Source organism: Parambassis ranga, chromosome 2, assembly GCF_900634625.1.
Source record: "Parambassis ranga chromosome 2, fParRan2.1, whole genome shotgun sequence".
Classification (NCBI taxonomy): Eukaryota; Metazoa; Chordata; class Actinopteri; family Ambassidae; genus Parambassis; species Parambassis ranga.
The window spans coordinates 22,190,737-22,211,285 of NC_041023.1; the positions used below are offsets into that span (position 1 = coordinate 22,190,737).

The 20,549-nt window shown below is 42.3% G+C and overlaps 1 protein-coding gene across 2 annotated transcripts; it reads right to left on the bottom strand.

The window, feature by feature from the left end:
* Positions 1-4,279: 4,279 nt before the first annotated feature.
* Positions 4,280-20,102, bottom strand: igf1 (insulin-like growth factor 1). Of its 2 annotated transcripts, XM_028431084.1 has the most exons (5): positions 19,802-20,101; positions 18,581-18,740; positions 9,371-9,627; positions 8,713-8,748; positions 4,280-7,872 (listed from the first exon to the last, which is right to left on the bottom strand). In XM_028431084.1, the coding sequence occupies exons 1-5, from the start codon at positions 19,847-19,849 to the stop codon at positions 7,813-7,815; spliced, it is 561 nt and encodes a 186-aa protein (XP_028286885.1). In that variant the 5' UTR covers positions 19,850-20,101; the 3' UTR covers positions 4,280-7,812. The 2 variants fall into 2 exon arrangements, with proteins under 2 accessions (XP_028286885.1, XP_028286894.1); XM_028431093.1 differs by lacking the exon at positions 8,713-8,748 and having other exon boundaries at positions 19,802-20,102.
* Between the last annotated feature and the right edge of the window lie 447 nt (positions 20,103-20,549).

Consider the following 20,549-nt stretch of genomic DNA (forward strand, 5'->3'; position numbering starts at 1 on the left):
CATAGATTTGCACAGAAATCCACCTGTTCTTGAGCCTGCATGATGTAAATTCCATTATCATAAAATAAAAAAGCCACGTCTGAATTACTGCATACATGTTACGTGTCCCAAAGCTGGAACTACAGTATCAAAATATTTAAATGCATCAGTCAGAACCTATTAAAGGAATGAAGACACAAACTGTATCCTTCACTTCCAATAGACCCTCTCTGCTTTTTACAAGGATATTTTGAAGTATTTATATGATAACTTTAAATCTTCTCTCAGTATTTCTGTTCAGTATTATCTATCTATCTATTTTACTTAAATAAAATATTAAAATATGATTATGATTATAAGCACAGGCATAGAAATAAAAGATATCTAACTTTAAATGTTTTCAACAATGGAATGTATTAATTTAATAAAAGCATCATATTTCTAATTTTTAGGTTGAGCACTCAAGTGTTCAAGGTGTCTAAATAAATGTTGATACCAGTAGGGTCAAATATGGCGGCCGCCATTAGCTAGCTAACTTAGCAGCACTAACATTTCCTCATTTTAGCACGCAGGTGCATGACATCAATACTATAAATACGTTTTAAATGATTTTGTGACCTTTCACAGCGTACTACCCCGGAAAAACACAGTAAGTGAAACAGAAAAAGTGCTTAATGGTAGGCAATTAAAATAAATAAATAAATAAATAAATAAATGGAAAAACAATAACAATTGTGAGTGTACAACACATATGCATCTAAACCTGTAAAAAAAAAACTTTTTTCCCTCGAAAGTTGATTTTTTTGGGCCAAATTCTAGGTCCTGATTCACCTTAGGGGTCTTAAACAAGCTATAGAGCTGAACTATGGCCACATGACACCTTTACACACACTCACACACACACTGAGGGCTGTTGCCATCCACCTGCAGCGGCAGCGAGATGTTTGTTATGTATGTTGTAGGTGATTCAGTTAATAGTGAAAGTCTCAATGGGCAGAGTGACACATAAAGGTCAGATTGTGAATGTAAACCATCCAAAAATACAAATGTGATGCATGCATGCATGGAAAAAAAACAAATCAGAATGACCCAATAAGGCCAATAGTAACCTTTGTTAGAATTTAAAAGTCCAGTTGCCTCCCTCCACCCCCTTTGAATGAAAATGACCTGGATAAGTGAGAATCTTCATCAACATTGAAAATGTTCTCTTTACTCTTTGTGCTAAGAAAAGCTAACCAGCAGCTTTGAATTTACCACTCTAATCAAAGAGTGGTATTGATCTTTTCATCTAACGTCTCAGTAAGAACGCAAATAAGCAAAGTGTCAAAGTCATGGTTTAAAGGCGAATTCGATCTGCCTCGGCTCTGTGATCGACAAGCACACACACCAAGGTGCTGAGCGTCAGCTGATGATAAAAGGCGGAGGCAAGCAAAATGTTGACTTAGCTCCTTATAGGCTTCTCCTCAGCTCAGAAGGGCTTACCTTATTAACATCACAGGAGCTGTGGAGAACCAGGACATGAATAATAGCTATAGAACTCAGCTGAAGTGATTTTACTTGGAGCCTTTATTTTGTAAGTATTATTGTTGGAGGACGAGGACTTCTACTGAAGGACTGAACTTGTCCACAGGGGCACGGCCGTTCCAGCAGAAGCACAACTGAACTTGTGAGCTTTGTGCTCTGTTGTTGTAACCTTCCTCGCTCTTTTCTGATAATGCCCCCCGCCCCCCCCCCCCTTTTTCTCCCCCTGATACAGGCTGTACGCATGAAGCGGCATGGACCGTGAATCCACCTGATTCTCAGCCATCCTCTTAGGAGGATTTGACGAACTCTGAGTCTGAACTGCTAGGAAATCATTACTACGGTTCCCTAACAAGGAACATTAACAAAAAAGCCAAGACTCAAATGATTTTATGAGGACCAGATGTGATTGGGTGAAGATTATTTACAATTGTTTTTTATTATTTCCACAACAGATTTAAGGTTTTGGCATCATGTCGTGTTTTGAACTTCGAGCTGCTTGCATCACCTGTCAGTTTACCTTAGAAGCTTGGGCGTCATTAGCAGCATTGTTTAGTAATCCTCAGGGGTCCAACATGTTGCTTCCTGGTTCTATATAAACACGCTGCCTTTCATCACCGACACTAATGAAAAAGAAAGAGGACGGGGAAATGTGATGCTCCGTGCAGGATGCTTCAGGATGCAAAGAGAGAGAGGGGGGGGGGGGGGGGGGGTTGGTAGGATTTTTTTTGTTGCCCAGAGAACAGACCATGGTTTCCTGGAACAATGCAGCTGATGAGAGTCTCTCCAAGGAAAATAAGGCTCTGACATCATGGGTTCTTAAAGCACACAGCTGAGCCAACACTCTCTCCTGCTATAATCAAGCCTCAGTGAATTTCCACTGTCGACTCAATCTCCAAATCCAATGGTTTGGACACTTTATTTTACACATACATGCTTTAATCTTAATATTCTTGTGGTATCGCGGTGCACTTGCAGGCTTTGGCACATAACAACGATCAAATGTAACGCGGTGCTTCTTGTAAATTTGTCCCAATCATCTCATCACTCTCCAGGATCACAGCCCGAGAAAATGGTGAAAAAGCTTAAAAATCTTGTTGGAAAAGAGATCTGTGTAAAACGACCAGCAGAATAAGTAGTAAAAAATTGGTGAGCGTAGTAAAACAGACCACAAGGTCATTCAAAAGACAATCCTGTGCTTAAGATGAGGAGTTGAAGAGTGTGGAGGGATTGTGTTTCAGAGTTCGCTCCAAAATCTGTGTCCTTAGATGCACTGGATCCTGAGTGCGCTGGGATCAATGGGAAGCGAGTGTGTGTGTGCTTTTCCAGAATCATCCTGGTTCCTGAGGTCATCCAAACCTCTTCTGTGTGTTTCTTCCGGCTCGCCGTGTAATCTGACATTTGCACAAATAGGAGAGTAAACAGGGCATTCACAAAACATCCCGTGCTGCTAAGCTTGCAGCCTGTATTCAGACCTTGAATTGATTTTGTGAGGGATGAAATAACATCCAGGATGGCTGTGATGACCAGAACCTGGCCAGCCTGCCTGCTGCTCTGCATCCTGATCTCTGCTGAGCCCTACCCATTTTTTATTTATTACATTGTCATCCTGTATACATCCTCTAAAAACTGCTGAGTGAGTCTGGGCCATCATGCTGTCACTGCGAGCATCCTCCAAAGAGCTGAACATGCAGCTCCAGGCCTCAGGGAGCACCACACCCCACACTCAGACCCGGAAAGTGTCTCTGTCATGCAGCTTTTTGGACACTTTGTTAGTTACACCTGGCTAGTGCTAGGCTGTATTCAGAATGGTGATTCAACAAGGTGCAAACTTTTCTAAGATTTCAGTTCACATCAACATGATAGCATCACACAGGTGCTGCAGGTGTGACATTGCTGGACTACTGCAGTCAGACATACAGGTGCTCTTTTTAGAGATGAATTTCATGATGGGCTGGACATGGTCACAACCAAGCAGCAACCTCCAGGGCTGAGAAATGAAGCCAATGTGGAAGTGACAAAAACTGCAGTTCCCCCTGCAGCCTCTGGGGGGTTGGCTCCAAAATCTTTGTGCTTCAATCTCCACAGACCTCCATGTTAAACTGCCTGACTTTACAGCAGAAACATGTCTGCAGCCTGGTACAAAGACTGTTTTGGTCTCTGCTGATAGGTTCCATTTATAACATCCTTACTGACTCACTCTTTTTAATTATAGACTTGACTTGGCGGCAGTTGGAGTCTCCCACTGGGACTCAAAACAATTTAGATATGTGGATAGATAGAACAAACCATGCTCAGCTGTACTGAGGGGACCTTTACACCATTCAAGGCAGCATGGATCCATGCTTTTATTCATCCATCATCCGAACCCGCTTCGTCCCGCAGTGCAGGGTCACGGGGGGAGAGGCACCAGTCCATCACAGGTCTCTATGCTTTCATAGAGATTTCAAATTCTGAACCTGCCACCTGAATGTGGCAGCAGAGGACACACATTAGGCCAATTAGTCAAATGGTGATACAGTCTAAGCTGACAGGAGAGACTCTGTGCTTTTGTCTGCTGCTGTAGCCCCTCTCAGACCGTCTTGCCCCAATCACGGCATGTTCAAAGCCGCTCATATCATTTTTTATTGTCACGATGTCTACATGCATAAATGCACTGAGTTGCTACCATGTGATTAAAAGCAGATAAACAGGTGGAAACATATAGGTTCTGGTCTGCAGGGTTTCTCATAGTAACACAAAGGTCAGTGTGCATTAAAGGACAACATGGAGGCATGTCTGTGATGTTGACAAGTGGTTTATTCAGCAGGAATGGTGAACAGTTTGTCAGTATTTATTTCTACAGAAGGCATCGAGCACCATAAGAGTGCTGTAATCAACAGTTTCTTGGACAGCGAGCCTCTGGAAATTATCCGTCCTCATTAGAGTGGTGAATGACTCACTCACTCCCACGCTCTGCCATTATCTCAAACAGCTGACACGTTTGAATGATTTATTGTCGAATGATCTGGAGGCATTTTTAATACACAAGCTATATTATTTCAGGTAGCAGAGACAATGTGTGTGTGTGTGTGAAGGGCGGACTGTAGCTGCAGTGTAGACGAGACAGGGATGGCATTGATTCTTTAAATGCTAAGTGAGGCTTTGTTCTCATCAAAAAGTCTTTGGTTTGAGGACCAGAGCTGTTCTCCAACCAGCTTCTATTTCATTTCAGTCGCCAGGCCAACTGACAAGAAGGAATTTGAATGGAACCAACACCAAAAACAAAGAGAAAATGTCAATTTTATATTATTTATAATAGAGACAAACAAATGTAAATGTTCAATTAATCTGTTAAAGTCGAGAGAGCTCCTAACAAATTATTTGAACAATATAAATGAAAACTCCTGGCGTACTCTGAAAGCGAGACATGTAACTTTAAAAATGTATGAACACATTTTTTGTGCATTTTAATGCATGCTTTTGTCATAACAGCCTTATTTAGCAGTGAATGCAGGATGATGTTTATGAATTAACACCACTTTCATAAGAAGCCACAAATGATTAGAAGGTTAGCGTAGCTTAGCTTAGCATAAAGATTGAAAATGGATAAACAGTTGACTTTTAGAATTAGAGCACACAATTAATCATTTAATATGGAATAGGGACTCTCTCTCTCCAATGCTAAGATAGCTTAGCTTTAACAACTTAGCTGTTACATGTTAGCACTAGCTAAAAGGTATATCTGCTAGCATGGTGATATTTTGACAGAATCCTAAAGAAAGCTCAGTTTTGTTGCTAATGGAGGTGAAGCATAGTAGTTACTGCAGCAATTTTCCCAAGTAGATTTTTTTTCCTTGAATATTTCTCAAGATAATATAATGCGCTTCTTTAGCCACAGTATTAGCTATAGATAGCTAACTGTAGCTAAAATCAAGCCTCACTCACAGGTGGTAGGTGGATTAATTTAAGGGTTTTTGCTCCTGGTGACTGTCTTAATGCTAAGCTACGCTATCTGGCTAACTCACACACAGATAAGAGTGGAACTGATCTTCTTATTTTACCTTTTACAGAAAAGCTAACATTCCCAAAGCAATGCATCTTAAATTTAAGGCGCTACAACTTAGACAGACATAGACAGATCTGTGTGTAGACAGACAGACATATTGATGTCTTTAAGGGAATTCAACCTGCTTCTCTGGATTGTCCTGTAGTTACCACTTTCGGCCACAGTGGCCGCTGTTTAGCAAAAGTTGCGTAGTCTCGCTGCTAAAGTCATTTTAATATTCAGTACCTTGGCTTTGAGTGCGGTGTGTACGTACACACACACACACACACACACACACCTCCGCACTTTTAACAATCTCAATACAATTGGAAGAATCACAGTTCACAGTACTTTTGTCAAGTTATTTGGCATAAGGGATCTATGTTGAGAAAATAATTTAAAAACAGTAGAAAAAATAGCATTTTGCCTTCTTGGGACCACAACATGATATAATCTTTTTTTCTTTTTTGTTTTATTCTCCATGCATTCACAGAATTCACACAGATACATTTACTCGCTTACACTACTACCTTATTGAAACAGCTTACAAATAAAAACACTATTAAAATGGTGGCCTCAAGGCTGTGCAAAAGGGAAGACCTCCAATGTAAGCCCTGCCATCTGTCTGTCTTAGCCATCTCTTGCAAGTAACAAACTACAAAATAGCACCATTATACAGTGGATAGGATTCTTAATACAGTTTTGATATATGAAACCATCATGTACAATGAATGATAGTAATGCATAGGTTAACATAATGGGAGTACTGATTGATTATACACAGGCAGAGGAGGCAGAGATGTCGATTTTTGTGCGACAAAATGAATCCACAATGAGCCTCAAACAAACAGGTCCTCATGCAAGGACTTCTCAGAACGGGCTTTCCATGAAACACGTGTGTGTGTGTGTGTATGTGTGTGTGTGCTTGACCATTGCTCCTAGTTGCACAATTCTGTTGTGGGAGCATATGTGCACTGGTTATGTGTGTGTGTGTGCCGGTATTCAAATCTCCAGGAGTCATTTTGGTTGGCATTATTTACCAAATTGTTTATTCTGTGTGGACTTTGCCGTGGAGTTTTGCCAACTGAGCACATAATGCGGCCTGAACGACAACCGTAGGAGCAAAGTTCTCACCCTGTCTTCACTGACCAAATATCCGCGGTCAAGACGAATCAATCATTAAACTTTAGAATGGATCCGGCTGTTGGTAAAGCCTCTCTGTCTGCATGCTTCTAACTGTATAATGCCTTTTTTATTTTTTATAAGAGTAAGAGAGTATGTTTTTTTTTTCTTAGCCTCCACCCTGAACCTGAAATGCTGGATCGGAGGTCACTGTTGACCAAACTCTGGTCTGGGTGTTTACGTGTGAAAAGGATGCAGACGACAAACATTTTAATGGTCACTCTGAAATTTTTTACCTTTCATGTATGCCAAATGCACTTTGAGTCCTCTGAGTGAATGACCCATTTTTAACAACCAAAACAAGTGCTTTAGTTTAGAGTCTGATGAATTTGTCTCTAATGGTGCTTGATCTGTTGTTGAACTGCAGACTCAGTCCTCAGGTTCTCAACACTTCCTGGGGCTTAGCAGGGATTTGGAGACTCCACTTTGTCAGGATTTGATTGGAGATAGAATAACTACAATGTTTAAAGACTAATGATGAACCACCTGGCCTTTGTCCTTACATATTAAAAACATCCACAGTAATGCATGGTGCGCAAAAATCAAACTCTGAAGGTAAAATATTAGCTTCGAACTTGGGTACTAACTGTTAAATGTGACCGGTGAAGAAGTTCCCTGTCTTATTAAAAAGCGTGGATCCACTCTCTCCGAGTTGGAAAGGATTTACCTCCGTAGAGTTCAGGGGACAGGACGGACGCACTCATTCTCAACCAACACACACCTCTGCTCCGCTCTCTATGATCGGCTGAAGCCCACACACACACCTTTCCTGGAGCCAGGGGGATGCTGCAGCTCACACACATGGAGGTATAATAAGCTCTTGTTTGTGTCTCAGCAGCTAAACTAGTCTGTTACATTGCATTAACAAAGAATTCCTCCCGATATGGAATGGTGCAGTGTACAAAATAATCACAAGATCGCTCATCAAAACCCTTAAAACGCCGCTAAGCTCTCAGGATTCAATGATTTTGGAGAGCGTTTGCGGGCCATTGTTAGCATCCTCTTTGTTTTGTTTTACAGTGAACCATTCCACAGGGGTACCAGGTAAGGCCACTCCCTTCTCTCTTGCCAAGTTGCTGGGCATTTGTCCATTTGCTCCTTCCCTACATTCTGTAATTTTTGCCCCCTGTGCTGCCTCGACTTGAGTTTTTCTGATGCACTTCCTGCAACAGAAGAGAAGCACATTTTAGACACATATAGATATACTTTATGTGTGTTGCTGTACTTCAGACACATAATGAAGAGACAAAACAATGTCGACAATAACACAGCATGGAAGCTACCACTCATACCACAAGGTTGGAGCTGTGAAGATGTTGAAGGTATACATTTAATGTTATGTACAGTATATTGAGAATTGGCGGGTCTCCTCCTTCTTAGTAAGCTAGTTAATAGGCTTATGATGGCTGCAGTTCCTCAAGTGGCCACTGGAGGCTGGCTCCAAAAGCGATTGCCAGTCAGTTAGCAATCCAGCTAAGTAGGTAGCTTGTTATGAAGCAGTTTGAACAGCAACCAAATTCTAACTAATTTTGATTTTCAGTTGGAATAACAGATTTTTATGTTCTTTCTTAATTCTGACTACCGCCTATTAATTTTTTTTTGTGATTTAAATACTCCATCACACGACTCCTTTCCTCTCCATCACCGCCAGTGCGACAGAAACATGATCTTCCTGCCTCCTCTGCAGCATCGACCTGTTGTGACGAGCCGTCTGAATTTCAGGACATACTGCACAGCAGCAGAGTGGAGGCTCCGCCTAGGGAGGAGCAGGGAGTGCCACTGGGTCTACCACAAAAACCACTTAGCTCCTTGTCTTGCTAATGGTTTTCTTTTTTGAGGAAAAAAGGGTAAAAAGCTGCACACAGATGAACCTTAAAAGGTTCACACTTGCTGCAGATTCTGAATTTAGACATTACAGAATCTTTGAAGCTCTTATGTCATCAGATGCTTCAGACTGTTTGATAAAGGTCTGAATCACATAATGTTACTAAAACTGTGCATACCTTGAAGGATGAATGACTATGTCCAGATGAAGGTCTCTGTGGGAGAGAAGTGAAGCATCTTCAGGTGGATAAAGTTTAGCCCTTAACCCTTAAAAGTAAACTGAGTATTTTGATCATTATGTACTGCAGCCTTTAGCTTAGTGTAGTCTGAAGGAAGAAAAGCAATTATACAATACAGATCTATTTTGGTTTACCACCGAGTCCCTCTGAAAACTTTTTTTCTTTCATTCTCCTAATGCCAAATATATATATAACACATATATATAATCATTGTAAAAGAAATTTTGCAGGTGCAACAGTCCTCTTCACAAGTCTGCTAATGTATAATAAAGTATAATTAAGCCTTTGGACCCAAACCCAAGGATTTTGGGTGAATGTAGAGACACAGATATATATCCAGTGCTTTCCTTTATGACTAAACTTAAACATTTGTGCTTCTGTTAGTGACTGTTTTATGTTTTGGCTTTGGCTTTTTGGCTAACAAGCTGTAATGTCATGCCCAATGAGCATCTCACAGTTTACAAGAATGAACATAAATGTATTTTCCAAAGCAAAACATTGTGTATGCATGCTGACACAAACATCTGTCCTATCCCCTCCTTTCCTGATTAAAACCTTTTTGTTTTTTTAGAGTGTATCTGTTTAGTGCCATGCTCACCTTCTTGTTTTTTGTCTTGTCTGGCTGCTGTGCTGTCCTACGCTCTGTGCCCTTGTCCACTTTGTGCCCTGCGGTACTAACCTTGGGTGCTCTCGGCATGTCTGTGTGGCGCTGTGCACGCACAGAGCGAGTAGGCTTGCTAGTCTTGGCAGGTGCACAGTACATCTCCAGGCGCCGCAGCTCACAGCTTTGGAAGCAGCACTCGTCCACAATGCCGCGGGATCGCCGTGCATTGGGGCCGTAGCCTGTTGGTTTACCTGTTTAAGAAAAAAAATAGCAGGGAGGGATTTAGATCTGAAGATGTTTTGGTTATTGCTGCTTTACAGAGCTGAGCTGATGGCTGAACAGAATACAAACTTGAACCCTTGAATGCAGATCAGCATGATACAAACTAGCCAACAAGCCATAAACCCATCTGGGAAACACTGTTTTTGAGAAGTTCTTTAAGGGTTTAGTTGAGTCAGTGTTCCATCTACTGACATAGAGGAGGCAGGGTTTATGTCCTATACCACAGCCAGCCAATAGGGCGCAATCTAGATGTTTTGGGTTCACATTTGGGGAATAGCCGAATAATGTTGAGCCTAGAAATTGTGTTTATTTAAGCTAAACTGCTCTAAGTGAGTTACCATTTCATTTTTACTCTTGTTTTTCCCCTCTTGACTCCGAGCTGGCAGCTTCACAAATGCCAGCTTCTGAAAGCAACTCTTATACAGGGTGAGGAATGATATCTAATGGATACAGTAGCTGGCATTTAGCTCACATAGAAGGTAAAGCCTGAAGCCTAAAAATGAAAATTAAGTTTAAATTACAAGTAAGTGCCAAGTACTAAGGCTTTTTTTGTCTGTAGCTGCTGTTCTAGACTTGCATTTGTTGCTTAATGCACTAAAAAGGCAACATAGGAACAGTAGAAAAGAACAAACGTGGCAGTTTTAAATGGTTTGTTTGAACACTGCTGGAGCAGATGTGGATGGGACTCATGGCAGAAATGGTCACAGAAGTCACAGACGGAAAATGGTGACGACTGCAGAGGGGGCATGAGCTTCACCTTTTCCCAGTGAATAAATCCTTCTTTTTGTGGAGTCTGAAAGGAACCTTCACAGACAGACCCTGAAAACCATAACCCCTGGAAACATGGTATATTTTCTCAGAAAGACATCTTTATTCATTTTGAGAAAGCTGGTTCATAATTTCCATGTCTTCTATCAAAAACTGTTGAGGACTTTTTTGACATTCAGCCAGAAACAACGTATTTAATCAGCTCATGAAACTACCATTGGTTTAATTAGCTACCTGTCTACAGCTGATAAAATCTAATAATGGTAAATATCCTCTCAGCCAACACAATCAAGTTAGAAATGAAGCCTGCTTTTGTCCATCTCTTTGGGAAATAAAGGACTCATTGATTTGAAATTTACTACAAACTTTAGGCGGTAAATCCACCGTCATCGCGGTAAATGGCGTATGAACTGTGCAGGTTTAGCAAACAGTCACTTCAGCTTCTATAAATCAGATTCTGTTTCCTCTCTGGTGCGTTTTATTTCTTAGCTGAATTAATCAAACAAACTGTGGCAAGCGTCCAGACGTCCCGCTCGCAGTAAAACCGTGATAATGTTCAGGTCACGAGTCAGATGTTTCTGATATATGAACAGTCTTAATGACACTGATTTCTTCCGTGTAAAATTTACAGCATATCACGTTGCACGCTGTGGACCCATTTCTGGCAGCTGCTTCCCCCGGGTCACAGTCACCTCGACGTTGAGAATATCCCACTCAGCCATTTTGGCTCAGGTATCTTTTACATCGGCGAGGCCAAGCCACAAGTCCTGTGGGCCCGATCCACCTGCAGAAACATCCAGACTGCTCCTCTGTTCATTCACATTCTCATTTGGCAGAAGCTGACAGCTCATTCAGAATCCAAGATGGAGAATAAGGGCGAGCAAAAATAAAATGTAAAGACTGTTTTAAAAGCGTGACAGATTTTTGACTCGATGACGCCAACACTTCCTCTTTCACCCTCCTGTATGGTGACTTTTAGAAAAACCTTGACTCTCCATTTACTATTCCCTGCTCACCTAGAACAATGTAGCCCTGATGGGCTTTTCCCTGTTACCAAATGAAATAATAATAATTTAATATGGCATTTACAAGGAGGAAATGCCTTTCCCTCTCAGAGTTAATAGCTCTTGGCTCAGGAGCCTGCCAGTGCTGACAAAGTGCATTAACTTCTGCTCTCTGTCTGCCTTGTCCTGACAACGTTGTTTTGGACAGGGAGCTGCTTTCATTCAGAAACAGAATCATCTTTCTGCTCAACCCCCCCCCCCCCCCCACTCCCCCCACTAAGCGGAGGCTTATGGAGGTGTGAATGAAATGGGGGGGACAACAGGTGAAGCTTTCATGTTGCACATGAGGTAGAATGATGCTAAAAGTACAGCGTGCACCTGCATTATTCACGAATCAAAGGAGGCGGATTCACCCAGAGCTTCCAAAGTTCCAAAATAGAAACATCTACATGTCTAAAAAAAAAGTATTTTTAAAGCTGATTTACTGAAACGTTTATTTTCACGGTGTGTTTTTTTCTAGGAAATGTTTTTCTGTGCTTTCAGCAAACAGATGGTGTGTATCAGTGGGACCAGCCTCGCTGTTATATTAGCACCTGATATCAAGACATTTAGAAAAATATGACGTTGAGCCCTGGCTGGCGATTATATAATGGCTGCTGAAAGCCAAAAGAGAGGCCGTGCGCCTCATAGCCTGGCCTGTTTTCCAATCCCTCACAAATTAACATCCGCTGTTATTCTGAAAATAGTTTGCCACCCTGCTGCACAAACAGCTGGAAGGGAGAGAGAAATCAGCTGGCACCGGTTCTAACATGTAGGATAATCAGCTCGAGCAGGTCGGGGGGAAAAACACGCATACAATAATCAGGTCTAAAAGCTTTCGGTTTTACATGCTTCAGTGCCACAGATCACTGCTGTAATCCCTCATAAACAAAGAGTTGTTTTCTGTGACTGTTGTTAAACAAATGAGGGTAAACAGCCTTTTCTGCCAGTGCATGCCCGGCTCCTGGATTTATGCTGTTTGAAATGGACTCAGGGCAGAGGATGCAGGGACAGCAAGGATTCAAGTCAGATTAAAAACCATGTGTCAGCATATTAGAGTGAAACAGGGCAGTTGTGATGACAGGACTGTTGTCGGAGAGGAGTCAAAAAGTACAACTAACCAAAGTTGAAGAGTCATTTGTGCTCCAAATACCACTTACAAGACTAAGCAGAAGTTTGTTTTTATGCAGATGACATCATCCTAACAAACACAACCTGGTTTCGTCGAATAATTTGCTGGTGGCATGTTAGAGATTAAGCCAACACAAAGAAAGAAAACCTGCAGTTTTCTCTGTGGTCTCTTAAGGGCTGGCTTATTCCCCCATAGACCTACAGGTCCAAAATTACACCAGTAAAGTTTATAGCCTGGTATAAAAACAGTTCGGTCTCTGTTGATGAGTTCCCTTTTTATGATGACTGTTCAGGGGGTCAAATTATCATTTACTTGTACTGATTATATTCAAACCTGTTACCTGTTAAAGATACCCTGTTATCTTTTCTTGTGTATTTTGTCAAAGTTTTGATGAAAACAGCATCAAAATGAAAAGAACAAGTGAAGCTTAAATACAAAAGTTCCCTAAGGGTCTGCTGGTTGAAAGCCCTGAACTAGAACAGATTTCCACCAACGTTTCATCCAACGACACTGCCCGGCTTCACGAAACATCTTTTGGTATTTGAAAGGCTCAGCATGCATAGTGTTCATTCCTCTAAGGAGCGGCACTGGAGAGGGAGAGAGAGATGGCTGGATTCCTCCATTCCAGAGTGGCACAGAAAGTATCTGGGTTTTTACTGCCTGGTCATGGTCAATAAAAAGCAGTGGATTCTTGGAGCCGACGTGCTGCTCTTCCTGCAAAGTGTCAGGCAGTTTACGGCTGGGCAGGGGCTATGAGAGCTGCTTTTAGTACTGGAAACTGCCTCTTTATCACCAGTACCACAAAGAGTTTATGGCATGTGTGAAGTGTTCCTGTGCTGTGACACTGGAACCATGTCCAAAAGCACCGGTACTCCATTTAAATGAGTTGTTCATGGTATTATGGCAGCACGGATGGATAAAACAGAATTTATTAAGGGTACATTTTCTTGGCAAGAGGGTTAAGACACTAAGTTTAGATGGGTGATAGAGATGTTCTTGGCCTGAGGTAGGAAGAGGTGAGTTACAGAGCTCTTATTAAATACACATGGTACTCAACCCTTTGAGTGATTACACAGATGGTTTGAAGTCAGGAAGTGTCCATTGGTTCTTAGGCAGTACCTGCTACCTTGTTCCCAAAACTTATCACCCATGGAGGCGCTGACATGGCAGAGACAGCCTGGAAGACGATGTGACTCCTGGAGGGCTGTTCCCCATCATCACAAATGAGACATCTGACAAGATCTGTGACATGATCTAATAAGGCACCAGTACACTGTCACAGAGCTGGGTGTCTCACTGCAACATGTCCACCACAAACTCCCAATGACCGAGGAGACAGATAACTTGTGGTGTTAAAAATGCTGAAGATATCTTTAAGGTTTCGTCAAGGACATGAGGGCTGAGAAGTCTTCTTAATGTCAAACAATTATAAAAAACGCAGTTGACCAGACAAGTGAACACTTGCACCATCACCCAAAATTCTCTTAACAGAGGGGTCATCTACAGTATATAGTTTCCATTTACTCAGACAAGTCCATCTCTCTGTCTCCAAACAGAGACTGCTCTGTCCGGAAAGGAAGACATCCTGATGTTACAGTACAAGTTTGTCCTGCTGATGTTGTTCACGTACCTGGATTACCCAGAACTGTAAGGACACAGGGCAGGTTTCATACTATAGAAGGACATCACCACATCCTAAATTCTTCTTTGTCATTCATAAGAAGAAATGGCAAGAAACACCGGAAGGAATACCCAAAATTCTTTCACAGTTGAGTCCTGAAAGTCTTAATAATCAAATTTGGCGAGTCTTTGAGTCGGATACTGAGAGACTTTGGCAGCAGTTTGTAACCATGGATGAGACTTGGGTGGACCATCCAACAGTGGAAACAACCAGAGTCTACAAATCAGTGAGGTGAACACCTGTTCACCCATCACCCATCAGCCTGCTACCTCTTCACTAATGAAAACAAAAGGAGCTGAATGGTTTTAGGCCACAAACCTATCTATGTCGAGTATGAGTCATCATGTATGTGCAGGACTTGTGCATGTCTCTTTTTTTCTCTTTCGAGGTCCTCCATTGTGTGCCTGGATTAAACTGGTGAGGACTTTCTAAGGTATGGTACTGTTTGAGTGTCCTCAAATCCCCTCCAGTCTCAACTTCACCTAATATACAGATCTAAGTCTAGAGGATGCCTGGCTGTCCTTTTCATGAGATGCCTCTTTGTTCCAGTGGGCGCTAATTCGCAGGGAGGTCAGAGATTTTTTAGTTCAGGTCGTAATGGGAAAAACGACACCTTTTCACAGCGACGGTGAGGACACAGGAGGTCTTTCTTCAGAAGGCGCTGCGTTCAGGTCCAGTGTACGGCAAGGGGAGGGCGGGAGGGGAAGGGTGTCCTGATCATCCTGTAATCCACATAATCCCCTGCTGCTGAGGGACATGGCCCAGCTGTGCGTGTGTGCGTGCAGGCGTGTGACGTGCTGTTTACACATTCTACCTCTCTCTCCGGCTCAAGTAGATAAAACTGACAGACGCTAAAGAAGAGGAGGCTGCTGTAAGAAAACTTCCTCTACCTTCCACCTATAGTTCACGTGCGAGCCACAGTAACACCAAAAAAAATGTTTCATATCTGGCTGTTCTTTTATTAATATATAACTCGGTGTACCAAGAAAAATTATGGACTATTTCATGGTGTAATTCAGGAGAGGCTGCAGTAAGATTAGATATCTCACGCCCACTCCAGAGCAGCTGAATATTTCAGCATGAACTGAAAGTGACTGAGGACACGGAGCTACTTAGTGCTTACACTTATGCCAAAAAAGTCCCACAACAGATCTGATTCATGGAATGAACATCTCAGTGAAATCAGCCCGCAGTGCTGCCTGCTAAAGCATTACAAAGACAACTGAGGATTTCTAGGTCAGGCTAATAATTGGAAAAACTGACTAGGATGGTGGATTTTTTTTTGTATTCACCACAGTTTGTTTCATTACCTTTAAAAAATTTCCACTAACTGGTGTTTTCTGTCAGGGTAGGAAATCTGAAAGTGTGCATGCTTTAAGGTGGATTGGCAAAAAGAAGCATTGCGAGCACACACAGAGACCCCTCTGTCGTTGCAACACTGTCTCTGGACACATTATCAATCAGAGCGCTGCCAAATTCAACACGGCCAGACTGGAGGGGAAGAGTTCAGGGAAAGGAGCACTGCCGGGCCCTATAGTCAACGGAACCCAAATGGATTCTCCAGATATTTTATGCAACCAAAAAAAGTGGAGGAAGAAAGAATGACAGCGAGAATATGAGAGAGCGAGAGAAACCGAGGAAGACAGTGAGCAGCATATTTTCCAAGGAACAGCACCCTGCTGCTCAAACCTCATCATCTTTTCAGAAAAAGGATGGAGTGTTGGTGAAATACACCTCTTTTTCAACAGGAAAATGTAGCATTGATAGATGGAGGCTGTGTAGTTCAGTGACAGCTCACTGTAAGTTAATGCGGGAAAGACAAATACATTCCCCCCTGAACCACAAAAAGGTCTGTTCCTGTTTAAGAAGGGTATCCTGCATGAGGATTCATGAGGTATTGGCATCTGTTCAGCACCTTCTCATGAGATGGATACGGACGATACTATGAGTCTATGAAAATCGTTTGTGTAGTGAAGGAGGCCAACACTTGTCACATTCTCACATCATCCAATCTCTGGACACCCTCATACACTGTCAAAGTCTGAAACACTTCAACAAGCTGCAGACACCTCTACAGAATTCTCTACCAGAGAGCAAAGTCCAGATGCTAGCAGCTGTTTACTCAGAATACAAAACAACTGTGGACAAATAGCAGAAATCCACGGCCTGCATTCACTAAAACACAGTGTGTGATCGTGTAGTCCACAACTTTCCTCTGCTTCTAAGTTTAAATACTCATTTATACGAGAGAAGTGCTGCAGCAGAGGGTATCCAAAGACCGAGAAGCCTTAACTGGCAGAAAGCTGGCAGTGGAACGGCCTGTCATGACCACTTCACAGAATGTGGGTGTTGCCAGCAGCATCTGGACGAACAAGACTCGAAGCTTTGCAGTAGCTTGGTGGCCCTCCAACAAGTTTCTGGCAAATAAAGGCCATACAGAGGCCCGTGATGCGGAGAAAGCTGTGGACGGCTCCTGGAAAAGCTGCACACAGCAGTATGGTGGGGAGAAACAGCAAGGTGCATGTAGCAAGGCTGCCAGACAGCTGATAATGGAGGAGTGAAGAAATCTGATTGCATCGCTGGACTGCTAATGTGTTAGCATGACTAACAATACTATGGCTGACACTGAAGTTCGATCAATACAAAACCTTAGCAGCTACACGCTGTGCAGGAACAAAAGGTCTTTGGGTTCTGCTGAGTCCACATTCAAGAACTCTGCATGACAGCATGTACATCCAACGCACAAATGTTGCAAAACACATGTAGAGTGGAGGTTGGTGGATCAGGCATCCGCAATCTTTCATAATCATAAAGTGTTTGTTGACAAAAAAATCCCAAAATCTCTTCAGAACTTCGCGCTGTAGACAGAGAGATGTTTGCATCGAAAACAGTCCTAGGCTAATTAGCAAATGCTAGCACTGGTACAAGCTTTGGAAAGACACAAGAAAGTTGACAATGCTTGGTTTGACCTTTGTAGATTCCATCCTTTGAAGAATGCACCACCTGAATTGAGACTCAGGAAAGTCCTCTGTCGTCCAGTGTCTTATTTAACAATGCTTCGATTGATTTTTGTAGACTGTGTCCTTTGTAGGATGCAACAGAATCGTTACGAACACTATCAGCTAATGTTTGCATTCAAAAGGTTGAAGTGATGTGGACTTATCAAGTTTTCTTGACGTTTTGCTGCTCCTCCAAGAAGCTTCGTCAGTTCAGATCTGATGAACCTGCTTTTAGAAAATGCTTTGTGTTTAGTGCTTATTAGCAAATGTAAGAATGCTAACTAGTTAGCATTGTGGCACCAGAGAACTTCCAACATAGCTGTAAGATTTATTTATCTTTGTACCAACAAAATCCACTATACACTCCAGCTGTTTTAAAGGTGGTCTTAAAGGTGCATTTTCAGACCAGTCCAGGTTGAGGTTTAAGCAAAAGCAGCGAAATGCTGGAAAAGAAAAGGGCTGCAGATGCATTATAGATGTTGCTGATCTCCCACAGAAATCTTATATGTTCTTTTTGAAACTGGCAGCTGACAAAGCCGACCACATGTGGAAAATCCTTCATAACTTTGGGACCGAACCAAACCATTCATAATGGATCATTATGTCAAAGCTGCACAGGAGTCAGAGGGACAATCAATTATTAGACACTGAGGACATTTAGTGCAAATTGGATTAATTGGTGGATGTGGTCCAAAGCCGAGTCAGCGGTACTGCTAATGTATGGTCGCTCAGCTCGTCTGACAGACAGATCAGGATACATGTCCTGAGAAACTCTGGCTGCCGGTGGAACACTGCACCTAACCTTGGTAGCTCCATATATCCTGTGCTGTTCTGGGCTAGGTTGTACCCTTAATGGAAAAATTGGAGATTTAAATCCTGGATTCTTGGTCGAGGGTTTTCTTTGGGTAGCTTTCCCTTCTCTGGTGGAAAAAAGAAAAAACTTCACTGCAACATTTAGTTTCTACCCCTCCTTTCTCTTAGAGACAGTCAGCCAAATTCCACTTAAAGCCCTTTCCCCGTGGGCAAAACTACAATTTGCCACCAACAATAGTTATTATTACATATTTCATTTTTCTTGTTCACTGAACTGGGCTTCAGACCAACATTGTGAGAAGAGCATTAAAACAAATGTGCATTGATGAACTTAGAGATACCCAATGAAAGGGAAAGACATTAATGCAGGGAAAGTCAAGAGAAGATGTCAAACCGGCTGCTTTTTTATTTATGAGCTTGCTGGAGGTGGAGAGCTCTGGGACATATACAGCCAACCTTTATGAATAAATAAAAAGGTGCACTTACTGAAATAAAAGCCTCTCTCTCCACAGACAAACTGCAGCGTGTCGACCAGCTCCGCCCCGCACAGGGTCTCAGGGCCCGCCCCTGTTGCCGTCGGAGTCAGGGTGAGGACGCACAGCAGTAGTGAGAGGGTGTGGCTACAGGAGATACAGCACATCGCACACTGCGCACAGGGAGAGAGTTTGACTGCTGTTAGAGGCAGAGTATCATCACAGAGGAGAAGAGTTTCATTTAAGGTGACATTGGTCTTGTGTGAGGGCGCAGCAGCAGTTGCAGTGTTACACATTTTCAAACCAGTTAAAAAAAGAGAAAGAAACAGATGGGAACTGTACAGGATTTTGGAGGCAGACCAGGTCTGATGCTCCGGAGCGCCTGTGCGCAACCGAGCAGAGCATATCCAAATTGAAAGCACACTTTCCTCTCTAATCATCAGCCCCTGTATAGCATATCCTTACAACACTCTATATAATAATCAACGTAACGAAATTTATCCATCACATCTATCATTAACACCCATCATTCAGCGTTTCCCAGGTGCCAAAACCCAGCTGTCAGCGCGTTATTACGCACAAAAGTGCTTCAAAATTCGGAGAATAAAAGAAACTCGCCAAGGGATCTTTCCGATCCAAAATGTGAGATGGAAAAGGGTTCTCCCGCCAAAGCCAGCGGAGGAAGCTGACTGGGCCAAATGTTCACAATAAAGAGAATAAACACAGGACACTATCCATCCGCATCAACCCCGACCGCACACAAGTATTTTACATGTTAAGCTCTCCTCTTGTTCTCCGTCTCCATCCCCCCCGCACAGCATCAGCTTAGGATATTTAGCACTTCATAATGCAGACTCAGCAGTAATTACTTTAAAAGTTGCAGAGCTGCATTCATGTTTCTGGTTGAAAAAGGAGCGCAGGACGCACAGAGGTGCTGGGGATGAAAAAATATTCCTCATCCTCCCGCCCAGAGAAACTCAAAGATTTCCAAAAATTAATAAAAAAAATAACGAAAAAGGTGAAAAATTCTAATTATCCATTGAAATAAAACATGCATGCTTCATAAAATGATAAAAGTGAGAATAAATTCTTATCATGCATTAAACAGCTAAAAAATACACATGAGCGACAGAAATCCCCAGTTTTATTGTTAAAATATGTAAGGATGCTCTGTGCAAATAAGTGAAGAAGCAAGGTGATAATGTATAGTGTCGAAGGAAATCAGGTAAGTTACCTTGAAGACATCACATAAATGCCACTGAAAGGAAAGAGCGCTAGACATCCCCACGGGTCTCCGCAAGACAAAGCCCGGCGAAAATGAACTTGTTTGAAGTCATTAAAAACGGGGAGAAAGAGGATGAGATGCGGGCAATGTCACATCTCAATATTCCGACTTTGTTCCATTGCGCAGGCTCGTTTTGGAGAAGTGAGATTTAGCGAACAGGAGACGGATTTAGAGAGAAAATCCCTCACATTTATCTACATTACACAGACATTTTCAACAGGAAACAGCTGGGGCAGCATTTGCCTCCTACTCGTCCTAAGTTATTCATTAAGGATTTTGGGCACATATTCAAATAACGTCATTTCTCTTTTTTCTCAGAACGGGATTGGATTTTGATCTCTCTAAGACTTGGTTAGTAGTTCAGATCAAGATAGAGGAAAAAAAGCGCTGCAGCCACACCAGCGGCAGCAGCAGGAGGAGCACACACTCACACAACACACTGTTTTATGCGCTGAAAGCTGCTGAAGGAGACGTTAAAGCAGAGCTGGAAGTTCTGATACGACTCCTGATTGTTCTTGCGTAATTTGGCACCGCGTAAAATCCACAGAGCGAAAAATAAAAGCCGTGAATGTAGAAAAATGTGATTTTATTTATTGTAAATATGAGCCACATGTGAAGTTTGTGCAGGATTTGCCCTGTCACTGTAATCACTCAGCCTGCAGATGCTCCTCTGATGTGGGAAGACTAAAAGCATCCT

Coding starts and splice junctions, on each gene's coding strand:
- igf1 (XM_028431084.1), bottom strand. CDS start 19,849: ATGTCTAGCGCTCTTTCCTTTCAGTGGCATTTATGTGATGTCTTCAAG. Junction 9,628..18,580: donor AGAGAGAGGCTTTTATTTCA/GTAAGTGCACCT, acceptor TTTCTTAAACAG/GTAAACCAACAGGCTACGGC. Junction 8,749..9,370: donor ACAAGACAAAAAACAAGAAG/GTGAGCATGGCA, acceptor TCTCTCCCACAG/AGACCTTCATCTGGACATAG.